Below are 21,232 nucleotides of genomic sequence, written 5' to 3' on the forward strand. Positions count from 1 at the left end.
ATAAAGAAATACGTAGAGACAAATTACAACGAAAACACAACAATCCAAAACCTATGGGATGCAGCAAAAGCAGTTCTAAGAGGGAAGGTTAGAGCAATACAAGCCTACTTCAAGAAACAAGGAAAATCTCAAATAAACAATGTAACCTAACACCTAAAGGAACTAGAGAAAGAAGAACAAGAGAAAGAAGAACAAATAAAACCCAAAGTTAGTAGAAGGAAAGAAATCATAAAGATCAGAGAAGAAATAAATGAAATAGAAACAAAGAAAACAAGAGCAAAGATCAATAAAACTAAAAACTAAATGCTGGTTCTTTTTTCTTTTTTTGCATTTTAAGAAATCTGTATTCTACAAACATACCAGTGAATGCTATAAATAAGGTAATATGACATAAAACAAAAAACGCTGGTTCTTTGAGAAGATAAACAAAATTGATAAACCATTAGCCAGACTCATCAAGAAAAAGAGGGAGAGGATGCAAATGAATAAAATTAGAAATGAAAAAGGAGAAGTGACAACAGACACCGCAGAAATACAAAGCATCCTAAGAGACTACCAGAAGCAATTCTATGCCAATAAAATGGACAACCTGGAAGAAATGGACAAATTCTTAGAAAGGCGTAACCTTCCAAGACTGAGCCAGGAAGAAATAGAAAATATGAACAGACCAATCACAAGTAATGAAATTGAAACTGTGATTAAAACTCTTCCAACAAACAGAAGTCCAGGACCAGATGGCTTCACAGGTGAATTCTATCAAACATTTAGAGAAGAACTAACACCCATCCTTCTCAAACTCTTCCAAAAAACTGTGGAAGGAGGAATACTCCCAAACTCACCACCATCCATCAACACCCTGATACCAAAACCAGACAAAGATACCACAGAAAAATAAAGCTACAGACCAAATATCACTGATGAATATAGATGCAAAAATCCTCAGCAAAATACTAGCAACCAGAATCCAACAACACATTAAAAGGATCATACACCATGATCAAGTGGGATTTATCCCAGGGATGCAATTCTTCAATATACACAAATCAATCAATGTGATACACCACAGTAACAAATTGAAGGATACAAACCATGGGATCATCTCAATAGATGCAGAAAGAGCTTTTGACAAATTTCAACCCATTTATGATAAAAACTCTCCAGAAAGTGGGCATAGAGGGAACCTACCTCAACATAATAAAAGCCATATACAACAAACCCACAGCAAACATCATTCTCAATGGTGAAAAACTGAAAGCATTTCCTCTAAGATCAGGAACAAGACAAGGATATCCACTCTCGCCACTATTATTCAACATAGTTTTGGAAGTCCTAGCCACAGCAATCACAAAAGAAAAAGAAATAAAAGGCATACAAATTGGAAAAGAAGTAAAACTGTCACTGTTTGCAGATAACATGATACTACGTATAGAGAATCCTAAAGATGCCACCAGAAAACTACTAGAGCTAATCAATGAATGTGGTCAAGTGGCAGGATATAAAATTAACACACAGAAATCTCTTGCATTCCTATATACTAATGATGAAAAATCTGAAAGAGAAATTAAGGAAACACTCCCATTTACCACTACAACAAAAAGAATAAAATACCTAAGAATAAACCTACCTAGGGAGACAAAAGACCTGTATGCAGAAAACTATAAGACACTGATGAAAGAAATTAAAGATGATACGAACAGTTGGAGAGATATACCATGTTCTTGGATTGGAAGAATCAATACTGTGAAAATGACTATACTACCCAAAGCAATCTACAGATTCAATGCAATCCCTATCAAATTAACAATGGTGTTTTTTACGGAACTAGAACAAACAAATCTTAAAATTTGTATGGAGACACAAAAAAACCCAAATAGCCAAAGCATTCTTGAAGGAAAAAAACAGAGCTGAAGGAATCAGACTCCCTGACTTCAGACTATACTACAAAGCTACAGTAATCAAGACAATATGGTACTGGCACAAAAACAGAAATATAGACCAATGGAACAGGATAGAAAGCCCAGACATAAACCCACGCACCTACGGGCAACTAATCTATGACAAAGGAGGCAAGGATACATGATGGAGAAAAGAGTCTCTTCAATAAGTGTTGCTGGGAAAACTGGACAGCTACATGTAAAAGAATGAAATTAGAATACTCCCTAACACTATACACAAAAATAAACTCAAAATGGATTCGAGACCTAAATGTAAGACCGGACAGTATTAAACTCTTAGAGGAAAACACAGGACGAACACTCTTTGACATAAATCACAGCAAGATCTTTTTTGATCCACCTCCTAGAGTAATGGAAATAAAAACACAAATAAACAAATGGGACCTAATGAAACTTCAAAGCTTTTGCACAGCAAAGGAAACCATAAACGAGATGAAAAGACAACCCTCAGAATGGGAGAAAATGTTTGCAAACGAATCAACGGACAAAGGATTAATCTCCAAAATATATAAACAGCTCATGCAGCTCAATATTAAAAAACAAACAATCCTATCCAAAAATGGGCAGAAGACCTAAATAGACATTTCTCCAAAGAAGACATACAGATGGAAGCACATGAAAAGCTGCTCAACGTCACTAATTATTAGAGAAATGCAAATGAAAACTACAATGAGGTATCATCTCACACCAGTTAGAATGGGCATCATCAGAAAATCTACAAACAACAAATGCTGGAGAGGGTGTGGAGAAAATGGAACCCTCTTGCACTGTTGGTGGGAATGTAAATTAATACAGCCACTATGGAGAACAGTATGGAGGTTCCTTAAAAAACTAAAAATAGAATTACCGTATGACCCAGCAATCCCACTGCTGGGCATATAACCTGAGAAAACCATAATTCAAAAAGACACATGCACCCCAATGTTCACTGCAGCACTATTTACAAGAGCCAGGTCATGGAAGCAATGTACATGTAAGTCAGAAAGAGAAAAACAAATATCGTATATTAACGCATATATGTGGAACCTAGAAAAATGGTACAATGAACCGGTTTTCAGGACAGATATAGAGACACAGATGTAGAGAACAAACGTATGGACACCAAGAGGGAAAAGCGAGCTGTAGGGGATGAATTGCAAGACTGGGGCTGACATATATACACTAATATGTATAAAATGGACTGGGGTTGACATATATACACTAATATGTATAAAATGGATAACTAATAAGAACCGGCTATATAAAAAAATAAAATTAAAAAAAAATTCAAACATTAATCTGCTTCTCTATACTTCTTCCAAACAATAAAATGCTCTTTGAATTAAAAAAACACACAAAAAAACAACAAAAAAAATTACTGTCATCATTGAGCTTACGACGGGTGGAGTTAGAAAGGAAACAAAATGCACAATAGAATTATACAATAGAAAATATTAGGTATTTACCCAAATGAGTTGAAAACTTGTGTCTACACAAAAACATGTACACAAGTGTTTATAACAGCTTTATTCATAAACTGCCAAACAGCATCCTTACATTCTTGATGTCTTCAAAAGGTGAATGGATAAACTGTGGTACAGCCACACACAAGGAAATATTATTTAGCAATAAGAGGTAATAAGCTACCGAAAGACACAGGAGGAAACTTAACTGTATATTGCTAAGTTAAAGAATCAGTCTGAAAAGGCTATATACTGTATGTTTCCAACTACATGATACTGGAACACAGCAAACGTATAGAGACAGTGGTTGCTAGGGGTTAGGGGGGTGGAAGGGGAGGAGTTTTTAGGGTGGTAGAACTATTATGTAGGAAAATTTCACAGTGAATACATTATACATTTGCCCAAACCTGGAGAATGTACAACATATTCTGAATCTAAACTATGGATCTGGGCTTCCCTGGTGGTGCAGTGGTGGTCCCGCAACGGGAGAGGCCACGGCAGTGAGAGGCCCGCGTACCACAAAAAAAAAACAAACAAAAAACTATGGATCTTAGTTAATAATAATGAACCAATATTGATTCATTAATTGTAACAAATGTACCACACGAATGCAAAGTTAACAGGGGAAACTGGGGGAAGAGGGACATATGAGAATTCTTTGTACTTCTGGGAAATGTTTCTATAAATCTGAAACTGCTCTTTTAGGGGACTTCCCTGATGGTCCAGTGATTAAGCCTCTGCACTTCCACTGCAGGGGCATGGGTTCAATCCCTGGTTGGAGAACCAAGATCCCACATGCTGTGCGGTGTGGCCAAAAAAAAAAAAAAAAGATTAATTAGAAAAAACCAAACAAACCTGCTCTTTTTAATAAAACTACTTGGAAATAAAGTTCCCTCGAGCAAAAAAAAAAAAAGAAAAAAATTACTGTTCTCATGGAGCTTATGCGAGAGGCATAGAAGAAACAAAATAGGCAATAAACAGTGAACAACAAAAGTAAAATATCCTATAAGACATACAACATGCAAAAATTACATGAGACATCTTTTATAAAACTCCCCCATCTCCCTTTTTTTATAGTTTAGACTAATTGTGGTAAGTGGGAGAAAACTTGGCTTCTGAAACATTTCAGTTAGTTAGAATAACCCCTTCAAATTATCAAATTTCCAAAGACACTAACAACTCTTTAGACACAAGAGAAAATGCTAAAGAGAAATGTTTAAGGTTGTTTAATCTATTAAACAGTTGAAACAAAACAGAACTCTTCTCGTTTCCAATCACAAGAAAACCAGTCATCAACATCACTCTCTCACACACACACACACACACACACACACACACACACACACACACACACACACATACACACACACCTCTCTCTAGGGCTGAGTATATGGGCTTGGGCAGCATTGGAAAAGATTCAAAATATATCTGAGGCAAAGTAGTAATAGAATTTACCGACTGTCAAGAGCAAAGAAAAGAGTATTTTAAATGCTCCTTAAACTTCCTGCACTGCTTCTCTCTCCTCCCTCTCTCCCCGCTGGTAACAGGGAGTAAACAGCACCAATCTACCAATGTCCGCTCTGAGCTTGCCTTCTCAGTGCCTGAAGGAAGCTGTCCGTGCTCTCACCCAGGACAGCCCCCCACCAACTTCAACCCTCTGAGGTCTTCACACCTACAAGTCTCTCCTCTGCCCGCTGGACCCACTCTTCCCTTCTACCAGGGAGTAGGACGTGCTTGCTCATTAAATGGTCAAACTTAACAACAAAACAGAACCAAAAACTGTAAAATCCCTCTCATAACTCTACAAATCCTTAAGCCCTGACTAATTTCTCTGTTCAAAGAATTATCTTTATCATTCTTCTTTCCTAACCTCACATTCCTATTTTGGCCCATTTTAACTGCGCTTCCAGATCCATCATTCCAAGGAAACCATGCGTTTGTAATATTCCCAAATCAAATAGCCACTGCTCTCAGCAGCATTCCGACTGGTTGAAACTCTATAGGTTCTCCTCTGATGGTTCTCCATTGCCACGTCAAGGTTTGGTCTTGACCATCTTCTCCAAAATTCAGCCACCCCATCCTGTCCTACATCTTCAAAACTATCTACACACCAGACATTCGAATCTGTATCTTCAACTTGACTTCTCTCCAGAACCCTGGATTATCTCAATATTTTTTGTTCACAAGTCCCACTGACAGCTCAAACTTCAGGCAACTATAAGAGGTACTATGTAATTTACTTTATCTCCTAAAAAGTGAATCACATCTGATACAACAGAGAGAAAGACACACACATCCAGACACGGCAAACTGTGCCACGTTAACGCTCAGCTTTTACCTGTGATTGGGAGCTTGGGCTTCAGGGTATATAACTGGGCAGGAGTTTGATGAGGGTTCATTCCATACCTCAGGGGCATCTGAGATATTCCTTTACTATATTCTTTCCTGAAGTAATCTGAAATTGCTTCATCATATTGTGCCGTATGAGTGAAAGCCTAGAATAAGAGTTAAGATTTGTGAAAATACCCGCAGTATTTCTGAAAGTGAGGTAAAAATGGTTATAAGTAGTATATATCAAACTACAACCCACAGCCCGCACACATGCCTGTGCAGGAAAGACACCAAATAATAATAAATAGCACGAAGAATTATTCCCTTTCCATTTCCCTTTCAATCTTTTGACAGACTACCTCTCTGATACCTGGTCTCTGCATTTATAACAAAAGAATAGCAGCTCCAAGCAGAACCCTGGAGAGTGATGTAATCTGGTGAGAACTGAGTACTGTTGGTTCTGCAAACACTGCACTAGATAAAAGCGTGTCCGCACCTTCAAGGCTAACTGGCGTCTTGTCTCCAAAGATGTGTCTTTGCTGTCGGAGCCCTGCATCTCTGAGGACACAGCCGCATAGTCCTCTGGTTCACACACTACTGTCACTCGAGTGTGGTTTTTTGCTGCCGCTCTCAGCAGGGTTACTCCCCCTTTGAAGAACAAAAGACGATTTGCATTTTCGTATCAGTTTCCCCTCTTTCAAATCAAGTCACTGTACGCATACTTACTTCTACTATAATTCTTGCCTTAAAAATAAGAGAAAAATAAGCCAGATGAATCTCTAAACAGAGAAAGAGCTCAGAAAATATCGATGGGCTTCCCTGGTGGTGCAGTGGTTGAGAGTCCGCCTGTCGATGCAGGGGACACGGGTTCGTGCCCCGGTCCGGGAAGATCCCACATGCCGCAGAGCGGCTGGACCCGTGAGCCATGGCCGCTGAGCCTGCGCGTCTGGAGCCTGTGCTCCGCGACGGGAGAGGCCACAACAGCGAGAGGCCCGTGTACCGCAAAAAAAAAAAAAGAAAAGAAAATATCGATGAATCGGTCATCCCAGAACACAATCTGCGGGCAGCGACTATTTGCTAGGCCCTCAATAGGGAACATCAAGAGTCACCCTGTTTACAGTGTAAAGAAGTGTCTCCTCCAGCAGTCTTCAAATATGATTTTTCTGACTTACCAATATCAATTTGCTCAACAGCCACTTCAACAGTTACAGCCGGAGAAGCCACCGTCTTTGCAAAGGGATACAGATTACAAACGACAACCCTAAAAACAAAGAGGAATTAGCTGTCACTAAAAACTCAAACTTCCGTGGTTTACACACCTCAGTCAGTAGCAGTTAACATGACCAAACCCCTTCAGACCTAAAATATCAACTGTGAGCCTGACATTTTAAAGTTCTAAAGTTACTTTGAAATGTCAGGACCTCCCACATTTGCAAGAGCATAGGTATACAGAAGGGGCTGTAGTCAGCAAATGCTCTCAATACACATTATTCCCTCCAAATCATATTGCAATGTTGCTGCTTGGGTCACCTTAGCTACCCACTGTCCTATCAAGCCATCAAAATTTAAAAACAAAATTTTAACTGAAATAAAATACAAAGCTACCGATAGGGCTTCCCTGGTGGCGCAGTGGTTGAGAGTCCTCCTGCCAATGCAGGGGACACGGGTTCATGCCCCGGTCCGGTAAGATCCCACATGCCGCGGAGGGGCTGGGCCCGTGAGCCATGGCCGCCGAGCCTGCACTTCCAGAGCCTGTGCTCTGCAACGGGAGAGGCCACAGCAGTGAGAGACCCATGTACCGCAAAAAAAAAAAAAAAAAAAAAAAAAAAAAAAACTTACCGATAATATCCTCAGTTTGGAATGTGATCACCATTGGATTTTACACTCTATTTCCAGTGGATTGTGTAAAATGCCGAAAAATGATAGGTCATTCTAAAGGGGAAATATTGGTTTTGTCTTCAGAAAGGTCATACAAAATAATGGTAAAAGGACAAAAGAGTAAAGGACAGACCTGATCTAAAATTCACCACCAGTGAAACAGAGATCCACCCCTAGGGCTGCAATGTGAGGAAATATGTGGGCAGGTTCCCCAGTGAAATAAGCACAAATGGTAAAAACTAACAAAAAAACAAAAAAAGAAGGGGGGGTGGTGGGCAACACTTCCCAATGCCTGATACTAAAACCAGACAAAATGTTGCAAAAAAAAAAAAAAAAACCAGAACAGTATCTTATGAATACGGACCAAAAAGTCCTTAACATACTACCAAATTGAATCCAGTAAAATATAAAAAGAAGTACACACCACAACAAAGTATGGTTTATCCCACGACTGTAAGGTTGGTTTATTATCTAAAAGTCAATTATTGTAATAGCTATGTCAATAAAATAAAGGACAAAAACCACCTGATTATCTCAATAGATGCATGGAAAGCATCTGATAAAACTGAACTCATTCATGATGAAAACACTCAAAAATTAAGAATAGAAATTGCTCAACACGATAAAGGATATTAAAAAAAAAAAAAACCCACAGCTAACATCATACTTCAAGGTGAAAGACTGAAACCTCTCCCCTAAGATCTGGAACAAGACAAGGATGTCCACTCTCACCACTTCTACTCAACTTTGTACTGGAGGTTCTAGCCTGGTCAATTAGCAAAGAAAATGAAATAAAAGGCACCAAGATTGGAAAAAAGTGATGCTATCTCTATTAGCAGGTGACATGATCTTGTATATAGAAAATCCTAAGGAATTCACACAGAAAAATCATTAGCACTAATCAGTAAATGAGTTCAGCTGGGTTGTAGGATATAATCAATTGAACTTATACACACTAGCGAGGAACAATCCAAAAGTAAAATTAAGAAAACAGTTCTATGTACAATAGCATCAAAAACAAACAAATTTAAGAATAAATTTAACAAAAGAATATGACTTGTATCTTAAAAAGTACAAAACAATGTAGAAATAAATTTAAAAAAATCTTTAGAAAGAGATCCCATGTTTATGGACTGGAAGACTTAATATTGTTAGGACGGCAATATTCCCCAAATTGATCTACAGGTTCAAGATAATCCCTACAAAAATTCCAATGCCCCTTTTTGCAGAAATGGGCAAGCTGACCCTAAAATTCATATGGAAATGCAAGGGACCCTGAATACCCAAAACAATCTTGAAAAAGAAGAACAAAGCTGAAAGACTCACACTTATCACTTTCACAATTTACCGCAAAGATAACGGCATGGTGCTGGAATAAAGGAGGTATAGATCAAGTGTACCAAGATCATTCAATGGGGAAAGAATAGTCTCTCCCACAAATGATGCTCAGACAACTGGATAGCCACATACTAAATAAAGCTGGACCGCTACCCACATATAAAAAAAGTAGCTTAAAGGAATCAAAGACCTAAGATAACAGCTAAAACTAAAAAACTCTTAAAAGAAAACATAGGCATAAATCTTCATTATTTTGAATTATGAAATGGTCTCTTAGAAATAACACCAAAGGCACAGGCAACAAAAGAAAAATATAGGTAAGTTGGATATTACCACAATTTAAAACTTTTATGATGGTCAAAGGATACCATTAAGAAAGTGAAAACAATCCACAGAATGGGATAAAATGAATTCTTACAACTCAATAATAAAAAATAAGTAACTCAATTAAAATGGGCATCTGAACAGACATTTCTCCAAAGGTATACAAATGGCTTATGCTCATGAAAAGGTGCTCAACCTCATTAGGAAATGCAAATCATAATCACAATGAGATACCACATCATAGGATGGTTAAAGTCAAAAAAATCAATAACAAATGTTGCTGAGTATGTAGAAGTGAGAACTTTTGTACGCTGCCGGTGGGAATGTAAACTGATGAAGCACTTTGGAAAATAGTCTGGCAGCTCCTCAAAAGTTTAAACAGTTACCAGATGACCAAGAAATTCCATTCCCAGGTATATATCCAAGAGAAATGAACATATATGTGCCACAAGAATTTGTACATGAATGTCCATAGCTGCATTATTCATAACATCCAAAAGTGCAAACAATCCCAATATCCATCAACTGATGAGCTGATAAATGGGAGTATATCCATACAATAAATTACTTTTCAGCAATAAAAAAGTGAATTGATATATGCTGTCACATGGATGAACCTTGAAAACATGCTAAGAAGCTAGTCACAGAGGATCATATATTATACAATTACACTGATATGCAATGTTCGTGTAAATCCAGAGACAGAAAATAGACTGGTGGTTGCCTAGGTTGTTGGAGGAAATGAAGAATGACAGTTAGTGGGTAGAGTTTTTTGTGGGGGAGGGTCAGGGTGGGAGATGGGGTGATGAATATATTCTAACATTAACTGTGGTAATAATTGTATGTACAACTCTAAATATACTAAATTACTGAACTACTGAATTATCTACTTTAAACTGGGGAATTGTATGGTACATGAATTAAGCTGAATAAAGCTGTTATACATATGTATTAAAAAGAAAGAGTGAATATCATTATGCAAATAACTAAGTTACTTATATGTACGACAATTTAGATCACAACTTCCTAAAAAAGCAAAGGTTGTTTAAGCATAATTATGTATTTTAGTAATATAAATTTGGCAAAATCAAAATGCTTATTTACCCATATACAACGTCACAAATGTCCTCAATAAATGTTTATAGTAAGTGATCAGGAAACTAAACCTAATGCTAACCTTGATCTTTAAAAAGAGACACCAGATTTGGCTTCTTTGTCTTTGATCCCTAATGTATTAAAAGTTCAACTTTGAATTTTTACCTTATAAGACTGAAATCAAGTCTGGCCATGTCAGCACTATCTTCTGGGATATTACGAGCCAAGATGCCTAATTTAACAAAGTTAAGAGTATTAGGTTCAAAAAACAAGTCAGAATAAGGTACTTCTTTCCAACATGATCCCATCAATCAAGTTAAAGCCCCTAGCATTGCCTAATTAAGAATACCAGACAGTACAAATCTCAGATTAGTGGGTATACTTAAAAATTATTTGCATCAGTTCCTGATTCCCTTTTTCTTGAGCAACAAAACATAAAAGGAATTTTCATATAACTGTTGTCAGTTCCATCACTCCATGTACTCCCATAAATACTGAAGCATTTTGAAAGAATTCCTTTGAAAGTCAGTTACACTGTGATGCTCTATTCTAAGTTTGGAATCATCATAAAAGTTTTTTCACACTCTAAAATCTAAGTATTTTCATTAACTCCAGCAGGAAATATCACACTCTAACTTATTTATCAGGCCAGGACTAATAGCAAGCAGAGGAATCCATCAAGTAATAAAGCAAACCAGATTTTAAACAGGTTCTAATGTATTATGAACTTTAGCAGCACATGTGACAAAACCAGCATAAGCTCACAGATAATTTTTTTTTAAGCTATGACCTGCCTTTTTCCTTATTCCTTTGTTTATTCTACAAAGTAACTGATTGTTTTAAACTGAAGGTATCGGGGCTTCCCTGGTGGTGCAGTGGTTGAGAGTCCGCCTGCCAATGCAGGGGACATGGGTTCGTGCCCCGGTCCGGGAAGACCCCACATGCCGCGGAGCGGCTGGGCCCGTAAGCCACGGCCGCTGGGCCTGCACGTCCGGAGCCTGTGCCCCGCAACGGGAGTGGCCACGGCAGTGAGAGGCCCTCGTACCGCAAAAAAAAGAAAGAAAATAGTGTGGGCAGGGAGAAATGATCCTGACTTAATTTTGTTGTTGTTTTTTTTTGTTTGTTTTGCGGTACGCGGGCCTCTCACCCCCAAAAAAAAAAAAAAAAAAAAAAAAAAAAAATACTGAAGGTATAAACCACTTACCAGCATGGACTGCAGGATGCAAGGTTTTCACACGCCCCCCTAACATTTCAGGAAATCCAGTTACCTCAGAGACGTCTCTGAAAACAGATAAACAGAATATTGCTGGTGCTTCTGCTGAGTTGTCATTTTACATTTTACACCATTCCAAAGCATCTTCCAACATTTTTGCAGAGCCTGGATTTTCAGAATTCAGAAAATGAATCATAAGCCATACTAATGAAATATTAAGAAATAAATCCAACTCACAAGTAATTTGGCAATATACAACAAAGTATTAATATTCTTATCTCAGAAACAGACTAAAGAGAAAGCAAGGATTTATTTTTACGATTAAACAAGCATAAAGACAGCAAAGTAAATGAGTGGGGCAATAAAAGATTGTTTAGTAAAGTGGTGTTGGTATTAGAATAACTGGTTAACACTATCCAAATACAGATTCCAAATCAAAAGTTGGAGCACTTTAATAAAAGAAGTACCAAAATTAAGTATGTGAGGAATGCTTTCAAAACATTGAACAAAGGACTGATCTATGTAAATTTAAAAACTTTTTACTCAATACATGAAAAGGAAAAGCTGGAAAAAGATAATCACAAAACATGACAAAGGGACACATAAAAGACAGCATTTCAATATCAATCCATATCACCAAACTGACCTGAACCCTCTCTGCCAGAATTTACAAGCAAATTTTTAAAAACCCACAATGTGAAAAAAGCAACAAGCAAGACCATCTATCTTCTGTATAAGCTATGAAATAAAAAAATATGCTTATAAAAACACTGAAGGAAACACATCAACATGTTGAACATGGTTACTAGAGATGCTAAGGGAAGAAAGACTGAATCTTCAGAGTTGAATTTTAATGATGTCAACAGTTTCACTAAAGAGCCAGTCAAAACAGATCATATGCATCCTGCAAATCACAACTTCCTTCTTGTCCAACAGACAGTCCACCTAAATTAACCTGTTGTGGCTGAGGAGGGCTCTGAAATGAGGACTCTGGGGGTCCCAACTCCTTACTCTGTAAATATGAACAGAAGTTACTAAATTTCTCTGGGCCTCATCTCCCTCTTCCACAAAGGTGGTTAAGTAGTTTACCAATTTCTCAGCCTGGCTGGGAGGAGTAAATAACGTTATTTTACTCAGTGCTTGGAATACATTACTTTCTGGTCAACGTCATCACACTAGGTTCTGATTGGACTTAACTTAGAGAGCAAGTTGTGCCTTACCTGACTGCCACACCAGCATCTCTGAGAGCTTTTGCAGTCCCTCCAGAAGCGATCAGATGCAAACCCACAGAAGCTAGGTTCCTGGCAAATTCCACAAGGCCGGTTTTGTCAGAAACACTCAATAAGGCTGAAACAGAAAACATTTCTCATCACTCTATGTACACATTACATTCCTCAAGGCCGGGGACGGGGGGTGGGCAGTCGGGAATCTCAAGGCCCTCACTACCCGGACCTTGAACCGGGGCCGGGCCTGCCTCCAGTGAACCGCACTTCCGCGGGCCGGGGCCTAGCAGACCGCAGCGCCGCCTCCCACCCTGCCGGGCCCCTGCAGCTCCCGTCCGGCCGCCGCCATTGCCGGGGTGAGGGTGCCGCGAGGCACGGATGCCGATGGCGCGGCACCTCCAGGGCGCCAAGGGGCTCACCGAGCTGGCCGGGTGCCATGGCTGCAGGCGGCGAAGCCCCGGGGAGCGCGGGCCACAAAAGCGGAGACGCCACGTGCGGAGGGAGGGGCGGTGCGGCCAGAATGTACGCCGGAAGGAAGCGGGGCGGGCCCGGTGGGCGCCTGATCCGTCACGTGACCCAACCCGCCCCCTGTTCAATTTCAGACGCGAAATTCGAGCCTCAAGGTTGTAAGGGAATGCGGGGTGGGGTACGGTGCAGCTAGCTTCCTAAATCCAGAACTGGAAGGGATCACCGCCTACAGTCTCACACTCCGAGAGTGATTTGTCCCTGCCCTCAAAATGTGGTCGCCCCAAAGCCTCGGGAGCTAATTCCTGTTGCCCAGGGCAGCCTGTCCCGGAGGCTGATCAAAGCGTCAGAAGCCCTGACGGAGGAATCAAGAAAAACACAAGGAAAAGTTCTTAGAGCAGCAAAGCTAGAAAGCATCTTGGCAATCATCTGCTTTCCTCCCGTTTTAATATATTAAAAAAAGTAAAACGAAGGTCTAAAGATTAAGTGACTCCACAGTTCCCAGAGGCAAAATGAAGTGAAACTGACATTCATTTGAGTTTTGGATTCCACCTTATACAATAGCCTGAAATCTGCTTATGAAAGGTGGTGTCTTCTGGCAAATCGGTAAATAACTCAAGCCTGGATGAGAGGAATGATAATGGTTGGGGTGGGGGCGAGGGGAATGCCATTTTTTATTTTGGCCGCGCCTTGTGGCTTGAGGGATCTTAGTTCCCCAACGAGGATTGAACTCGGCTTCCCGCAGTGAAAGCACCGAGTCCTAACCTCTGGACTGCCAGCGAATTCCGGGGGATGCTTTTCTTAATCCATGAAAAATAGGGAAAGCAAAACTGAACACATTCACTTCTTTTTGAAAATAACATCTTTGCCACAAAATATACACATGTTGCTGTCTAAAGAAATCTTCTAAAAATGTTCCTTGTTAGAATTATATTACAAAATAATAGTGCTGCCTATCTTTTATACTCTGTCTTGGGCTCACAGGTGCAGAAAAAAAAAAAGTCTTCTCTTACCCACATGCTATTTATTTCTGTTTTTCCTCTTCCCCGATTCTTCCAGTCTCTTCTTTACTCCCCAAAGTGAATACCTATCGGCTAGAATCAAGGGCTGTATTTTATAACCTCTGAATATGTGAACACTTTGCTCTGAATATTTCTCACATTTCTAAGAGAAATATATTAAGATTATAATGGTGTCTTCAGAGTGTGTTGCCAACTTTGAATTTAAAAAGACAAAAAGTTCATAGCTCGTAATAAAGGAAATTTCCCTGGCCAGTCACTGTAGGTTTTTATAGGATACAAAAAGCAGAAAGTAATGCAGAGATTTAGTGATAAGAGGAAAATAAACAGCATTTAGGCACTGGGCATTTTTCCTGCATGTGAATTTCAAGTATTCAATGTAATAAATATTTATTGATCCCTGTCTGCCTGAATGGCAGAAATACAGTGTCAGAAAGACAAAGATGAATATCAATTAATCACTGTTCTCAAGGAGCTCATGATGGAATGTAAGTGTAGCAACATAGTTAGGTACAACTAGAAAATACTAATAGAAAGAGAAAACGTGGGATTAAACTGATTTTTGTAGAGGTCCTTTGGAATGCTGCCATATATACTAAAAAAGAATGAACTGTGGGTTCCAGACCAAGACATACTCTCTTCATTTAATGATGTTTGCTAAGATTAGTTCTAACTAATCCTGCCATAGTATTAAAGTTCAGACTTGATAACTATCTCATATGTTAATGGCAAGAGGAGTAAATGAATTTACTAGCTTTGTGATCCTGACCACATCACTACATCTTTGAGGACTTTGGTTGCCTTGTGTGTAATAAGGGCATAATATTTGTTCTGTAAGCTTTAGATTGTAAGATGCAAATTAATTTATTGAAAGTACAAAGTGACTTTATAGTGAAACTATAAAGTGACTAATAAGGGTAACAAAGAAGCATATTTCCTTCTTGGTTCATTCCCTTGATATAGTTGACTGTGTATCTCTCTGGACTTCATAGTATGCCCTCCTTAAAAATGCTAGTTACAAGCAAGCTAGTGTGTCAGAAATGAAACGAGAGATATTTTCATAAAGATGTGGACTCACCTTCTAAGGGTCTATCACTAGCATTCCTGTTCCAGACAGACAGAAAAGAACATGCGTGCACTATAATGATTATGTTTTCATTTCTTCTCTTCTTACTTCACACCCCTCCCAAAGGAAGCTTAAAAAACATGAAATCATCTTTATATATCTAAAAACATTTGATATGTTTATAAGTAATTTCAATTTCTCAAGTGTGCTATTATCTGTTTTTCTTCTATGTTGTTTATTCTTTGTATAAATTTATCATTTCCTCCAAAAAGCCTCCATTCTACTCCCAAATCTGTGAACTCCTACTAGACTCCAAGGATTAGTAAGGCTGCTCATTTTGGGCCAACTTGCTCTAAGGGTTTACCACTCACATGGATATAGTCTGCCATATAAAGTGATTCCCAGGAGCTTGGATAATCAGATTAATGCATTAAGGATTATCAATAAAATTTCTCTCTAATCGAGAGGTTAAACTATCTTATGACATATTAATGAATTTGAACATTTTCCTTGAAGGTTCTAGTGAAACAGGAGGGAAGGGGGGCAGGGCACAACCTTTAAAAGAATGACATAGCTTGAGGACATGACATAAACTGATTAGAACCAAATAGGTCCAAGATGGCTAGACCTTGAGCCTCAATCTAGATGGCTAGAGCTTGAGCTCATTGTAACACATCAGCAAGCAAAATGACACACCCATAGGCGCCATGACAGTTCCAAGGCAGACCATAAAAGTCAAAAAGTGGGCAGTGGCCTAATTCCTAGAAATCCCCACTCCTTTCCCAAAATAGATGGAATACTCCTCCCACTCAGCCTGTGAAATTACCCACCCCTATAAAAGCTGACAACCCCCATACCCTGGTGCCATCTCTTACCTTCTGAGATGGCCCACACTCTGTCTGCAGAGTGTGTTTCTCTCTAAATAAATCCACTTCTTACCTATCACTTTGTCTCTCACTGAATTCCTCCTGGGACAAGACATCAAGAACCTGAGCTTCATTAAGTCCTGAGACCAGGTGTGTGATCTCAGTTAAAAGACCGTGGGTTCAAGTCCCAATCTGAGTTGCACAGTTTCACTAGGGATGTTCGGAAATGTAAAGTTGGCAAAAATACAAAGAATGAATTAGAAGAGCTGTAATCAGAAAAACCACTTAAGAAATCACATAAACCCTAATCAAAGACCTGAAAGCATGGAAAAGGAGAGATTTATTGGAGAGAAAATCAGGGGTAAAACCTATAGCACATGGAGATAAACTGCATAAGGGAAACATGAAGTGGAAAGAAATAAGGGAGAGGCTCCACCATTTCTAGCTTGGCCATCTGAGTTGCTGGTGAAGCAAATCACTAACATTAAAAAAGAGAGAGAGAGAGAGAGAGAGAGAGAGAGAGAGAGAACAGTTTTGGTGTGTGTCTATTTTTATTTGAGGTCAACGTGAGCATTTGGGTAAATTTGAGTTTCTGTTACCAAGGCTGTTGTGCCAGATCCTACCGCACCCCCTCCCTCAAATGGAAACCAATTATTCTTATATTCTTATATAATTATATTCAATTATATTCTAAGTTTCAGGAGGAAGCTGAAAAGAGAAGAAAAACAAGAACTAGTTAGAACCATCTACACCCCAGATGGTGGAAGATTTGACTTCCAGTAGACCTTGAGCCTCATTATACGATCATTGTAACACATGAGTATGCTAAATGACACATCCACCATTGCCATGACAACAACCCCAAAAGCCCATACAAAGACTGAAAAGGAGTGTTGCATCATTCCAAACCACACCCCTGTTCTTGGATAACTCATGAATATTCCTCCCATTTTTTTCCAATTCCCTTGCTTTTACCTCAACCTTCCTATATATTTGGTGTCTCCGCCCAAATTGGGTTGAGAAGTTGATTTGTGAACTAGGTGCCTGCTTCTCTATTCTCTGGCTATTGAATAAAAGCTTGTACTGTTCCAGTCTCAGCATTTGCTGTTGGCTGCGTGAATCTGATTGGAAAAACAACTTCCCTGGCCGAGACAAGGGGTCTTGGCTTGGGGCTAGGACCCTGGCATGTGTCTAGCTGACCAATTCGGTAACATATCTAGATGTTGATTTTGAAGTATAAATAACAAAATGAAAATATACAGTAAGTTTTTGGGAATACAAATGCAAATCAGGAATGGACATGAGGCTAAAGATAAATAGATTTGGAAATTTAATGACACTGAAGTAGCCGTTGAAGTCTGAAAGATGATAAACTGGCTTACTTAGGCCCAGCAAATAGCTTAAGTCAGAAGGCCAAAGAAAGAAAATAAGCAAACTCTTCATGCCCTAGAGTGCATGTGGATTTTAACCATTTAGCCTTCGTATAATTAATACAATGGGTGATAGAGTAATACAAAATTGGTATTACGGCAAGTGTTCATCTGGTGAATATTTATTGAAGATGATATTCATTCACTCACAAATTCATTCAAAAAATATTTACTGGTGGCTTACTATGCAATGAGGATGCAAAGGTGGACCAAACAGATTAAAAAAAAGAAATCTCTGCCATCACAGAGTTTATATGTCACAGGAGGAGATGATAGTCAATAAACAACAGAAATGCATAAAATGTACAGTGTGTTGGATACAGAGACACTTCATCCCTGTGGGAAAAAATAAAGCAGGGAAGAGGGTAGGACAGAAGAGACCTGCAATTTTTAAGTAGGCTCATCAGAGAATTTCATGCCGAGAAGGTACATTTGACTAAAGAACTGATGATGGGGGAGGCGTAGGAAGTCATAAGGTATTTGGCAGAGACTATTCCTGGCAGAGAGAATAGCAAGTGCAGCGGCCCTGCATAAGGGTGTGCCTGTCAGGTTTAAGGAATGTCAGGGAGGGCAGTGTGGCTGCAACAGAGGGAGCAATACTAAGAAAGAAGGAGCAATGTCAGCAGTCAGATTGTACAGGGCTTTCTAGGCCACTGTAAAGACTTTGGCTTTTACACTGAGACGGGAAGCCGCTGGAGAGCTTTGAGCAGGAGTGAGGTCTAGCTTGTGTTTTAACATGTTCACTCTAGTTGTACAAGAGTGAAGGTGAAAGCAAGGAGATCCCTAGAGAGACTCCCTGTGCTATGTGGCTGTTTCCCACTAGCTAACTATTCTACATTTGGTAGTGTATATACGTCGATGCTACTCTCACTTTGCCCCACCTTCCCCCTCCCCTCGTGTCCTTAAGTCCATCCTCTATGTCTACGTCTTTATTCCTGACCTGCCTCTAGGTTCATCAGTACCATTTTTTTTTTTGAGATTCCATATATATGTGTTAGCATACAATATTTGTTTTTCTCTTTCTGACTTACTTCACTCTGTATGATTGACTCTAGGTCCATCCACCTCACCACAAATAACTCAGTTACATTTCTTTTTATGGCTGAGTAATATTCCATTGTATATATGTGCCACATCTTCTTTATCTATTCATCTGTCGATGAACTAATACCTTTTAAATAAGTAAGTGTTTGCTAGAAGAAGAGATAGGGGAGTAGAGACTGTATTCAAGAGAGGAGAAACCAGTATGTGCAAAGGTCAAGAGGAAGGGAAGATTACCATCTATGGACAAAAGTGGAAGAAGCCTTGTATATCTCAAATGTAGAAAGTAAGGGGCAGAGGTATAGCTGGGGTATTGGAATGGGTCTATTCGAATAGTGAATTTTAGTCTTATTTCTAAGGGTAATGATAATAAACAACTGAAGAGTTTTAAGTAAAGAATCAACTCAACAGATTTGAATTAAAAAAAAAAACCTTCTGTTTGCTGTGTGGAAAATAGTTTGGAAGGAAACTGGAGGGGATGTAGGCAATGACAAAGAGAAATTGATAGTAGCTTAGATTAAGGTAGTGACAATAGTGATGGAGAAAAGTGAATAGACTCAAGTAATGTTTAGGAGGTAGAATTAATAGCATCAGTGAATGACAGGATGTGGCAAATGAGAGAAGAAAGAATCTTAGATAACTACAGTTTTCTCTTTTGAGTAACTGCCATTAACTGAGATGGGGACACTGATAAAAGGACAGGTGACAGTGGGGGGGTGGTTGTGGTGGGAGGGGGTGGGAGATAAGGAACTCTGTTTGGACATATTAGGACATATTACATTGGAGGTTTCTGACAAAGTTGTTAATGGAAATGACAAAGAGAAGTCTGGCCTGGAGATGTCAGTCTGGCCCCTCAGCATATCAATGGTAGTGAAATTTCCCTGGATGAGGAAATTTGGGGAAGGGGATTGCCGAGTGAAACAAGGGCTTTGGACAAATTGTTCAGGACAAAGCTTAAGATGTCACAAAAGACAAGGACAGAAAGTAAAAAAAAGCTGTCAAATATTTTAACTATTGTTGGAAAGCAACATGAAGACCTAAAAGTGACTGTTGCCATTAGCATTGTTGTCATTGTCAAGGTCAATCGTGGTGTTGGTAAGATCAGCTTCGGTGGAATAGTGGTAGCAGAAGCCAGGCAGGAGGAAGAATGCCAGGCAATACTGAAACGCGTCCAATGTTGATGATGGTGAATTTATAGAGATTGTTGAAATATGTGATTTTCCTCTAGCAGCTTGGTAGTCCTCACACAGACACAAAGAAGGCAGATGGTTCATTTCATCCAGGATTGGGGTTTTGACAGGAGGATGAGAAAAGAACAGGAGTCAATGGACTTTGGTATTTTGGTAAGTGTGATTGACTTGATGGGCCATGAAATATAAGCTGGGTAGGGACAGAAGTAAAAGCCAAGAGGAAGGCTGTAGCATGTGAAGATGAAGAACAGTTAGCGGTCATGCAAACCTGGAAGGATGGAAGCATTGTTTTAGAGAGTGGGTTTATAGGGTGGAGCAGTCTTGGGTATTGACAATATTCAGAGTGTCACCATGGGAGTGGGAAGTTAAGGTGGAGTGTGGGGAAGGTCATTGGGATACCCAGGACTGTGCCAGTTTATGTCTCTTCTCCTAGGGTACTTGTTAATACCATCAACTTTTACTTTCAAAAGCATGCCTATTTGGACAATAAATTGTATGGTCCAAATGAAGTTTTATCATTTTGATAATAGCTGAATAATATGTAACTCTATACGAAATACCAATTCTAGTAATATATTAGGTAGGAATTTCTTAAAGGCAATTATAATGGATTATGTTCATAAATTCATATTACATTTAACATTTTCAGGTATCTTTTTTCATTTTGGCAGTTACTTTAGCTCCTCTAGATATTTAAGGAATTAAAAATGAAAGCCAAATTATTATTTTCAATATTGATACTAAGAATTGATTCAGACAAGAATCAACAGCAAAAATGGGGCTCCAGCTACTATGCAGTGCCTTTTTAGATAATGGACATTCTGGGCTAAGATTTACAAAAAAGTCCTTTAGTTTTTATTTAGTTTTGATGAGCAAAGTTCCTTTTCCAATCACCTGCTGAGTAGACCAGTCCACAGTTGGAATTGGCCTTTTCCTTGTCAGTCTTCCTATCTTATTCCTCCCAGATATAACTGCCTGGATTTTCAAGTGTCTGCTAATGCCCTGGGTCTTTCTGGTCATCCCCACCCAACTGCTGAGTTCCTCTGCCACTTATCTTTGATTACTGGTGTCACACATTTGTCAGAACTGGGGCTGAAGATTACCACTTAACCTCAGCCTCCATCATATTTCACCCCTGGCTAAATAGTCACCATCAGTTTTTGTAGATTTTATACAGTTTTCTCAGTACCTGAACTGCTGCTATCCTATGTTTTCAAAAATAAGATATCATAATGAATTAATCCCAAGATAAAACAAATAGCTTTTATGTTATTTTTTCTTCTAAAGGCTTTCTTGATCACTCCCTTTCCCACGTAGATTAATTCTTTCTTCTCTGATCCTGGAGCTTACTTTAAT

At 39.0% G+C, this 21,232-nt stretch overlaps 1 protein-coding gene across 1 annotated transcript in view; it reads right to left on the reverse strand.

Annotated features, from left to right (window-relative positions):
- Positions 1–13,241, reverse strand: part of ATIC (5-aminoimidazole-4-carboxamide ribonucleotide formyltransferase/IMP cyclohydrolase) — a 31,151-nt gene extending 17,910 nt beyond the window's left edge. The window contains exons 1-7 of the mRNA XM_007456409.1: positions 13,219–13,241; positions 12,797–12,923; positions 11,568–11,644; positions 10,529–10,595; positions 6,901–6,989; positions 6,225–6,376; positions 5,736–5,892 (exon numbers count right to left, since the gene is read on the reverse strand). Of these exons, the coding sequence (XP_007456471.1) occupies positions 5,736–5,892; positions 6,225–6,376; positions 6,901–6,989; positions 10,529–10,595; positions 11,568–11,644; positions 12,797–12,923; positions 13,219–13,237 (688 nt within the window). The 5' untranslated portion in view covers positions 13,238–13,241. The remainder of the gene's footprint in view (positions 1–5,735; positions 5,893–6,224; positions 6,377–6,900; positions 6,990–10,528; positions 10,596–11,567; positions 11,645–12,796; positions 12,924–13,218) is intronic.
- Between the last annotated feature and the right edge of the window lie 7,991 nt (positions 13,242–21,232).

This window comes from Lipotes vexillifer, unplaced genomic scaffold (genome assembly GCF_000442215.2).
Source record: "Lipotes vexillifer unplaced genomic scaffold, Lipotes_vexillifer_v1.1 scaffold1179, whole genome shotgun sequence".
NCBI lineage: Eukaryota > Metazoa > Chordata > Mammalia > Artiodactyla > Lipotidae > Lipotes > Lipotes vexillifer.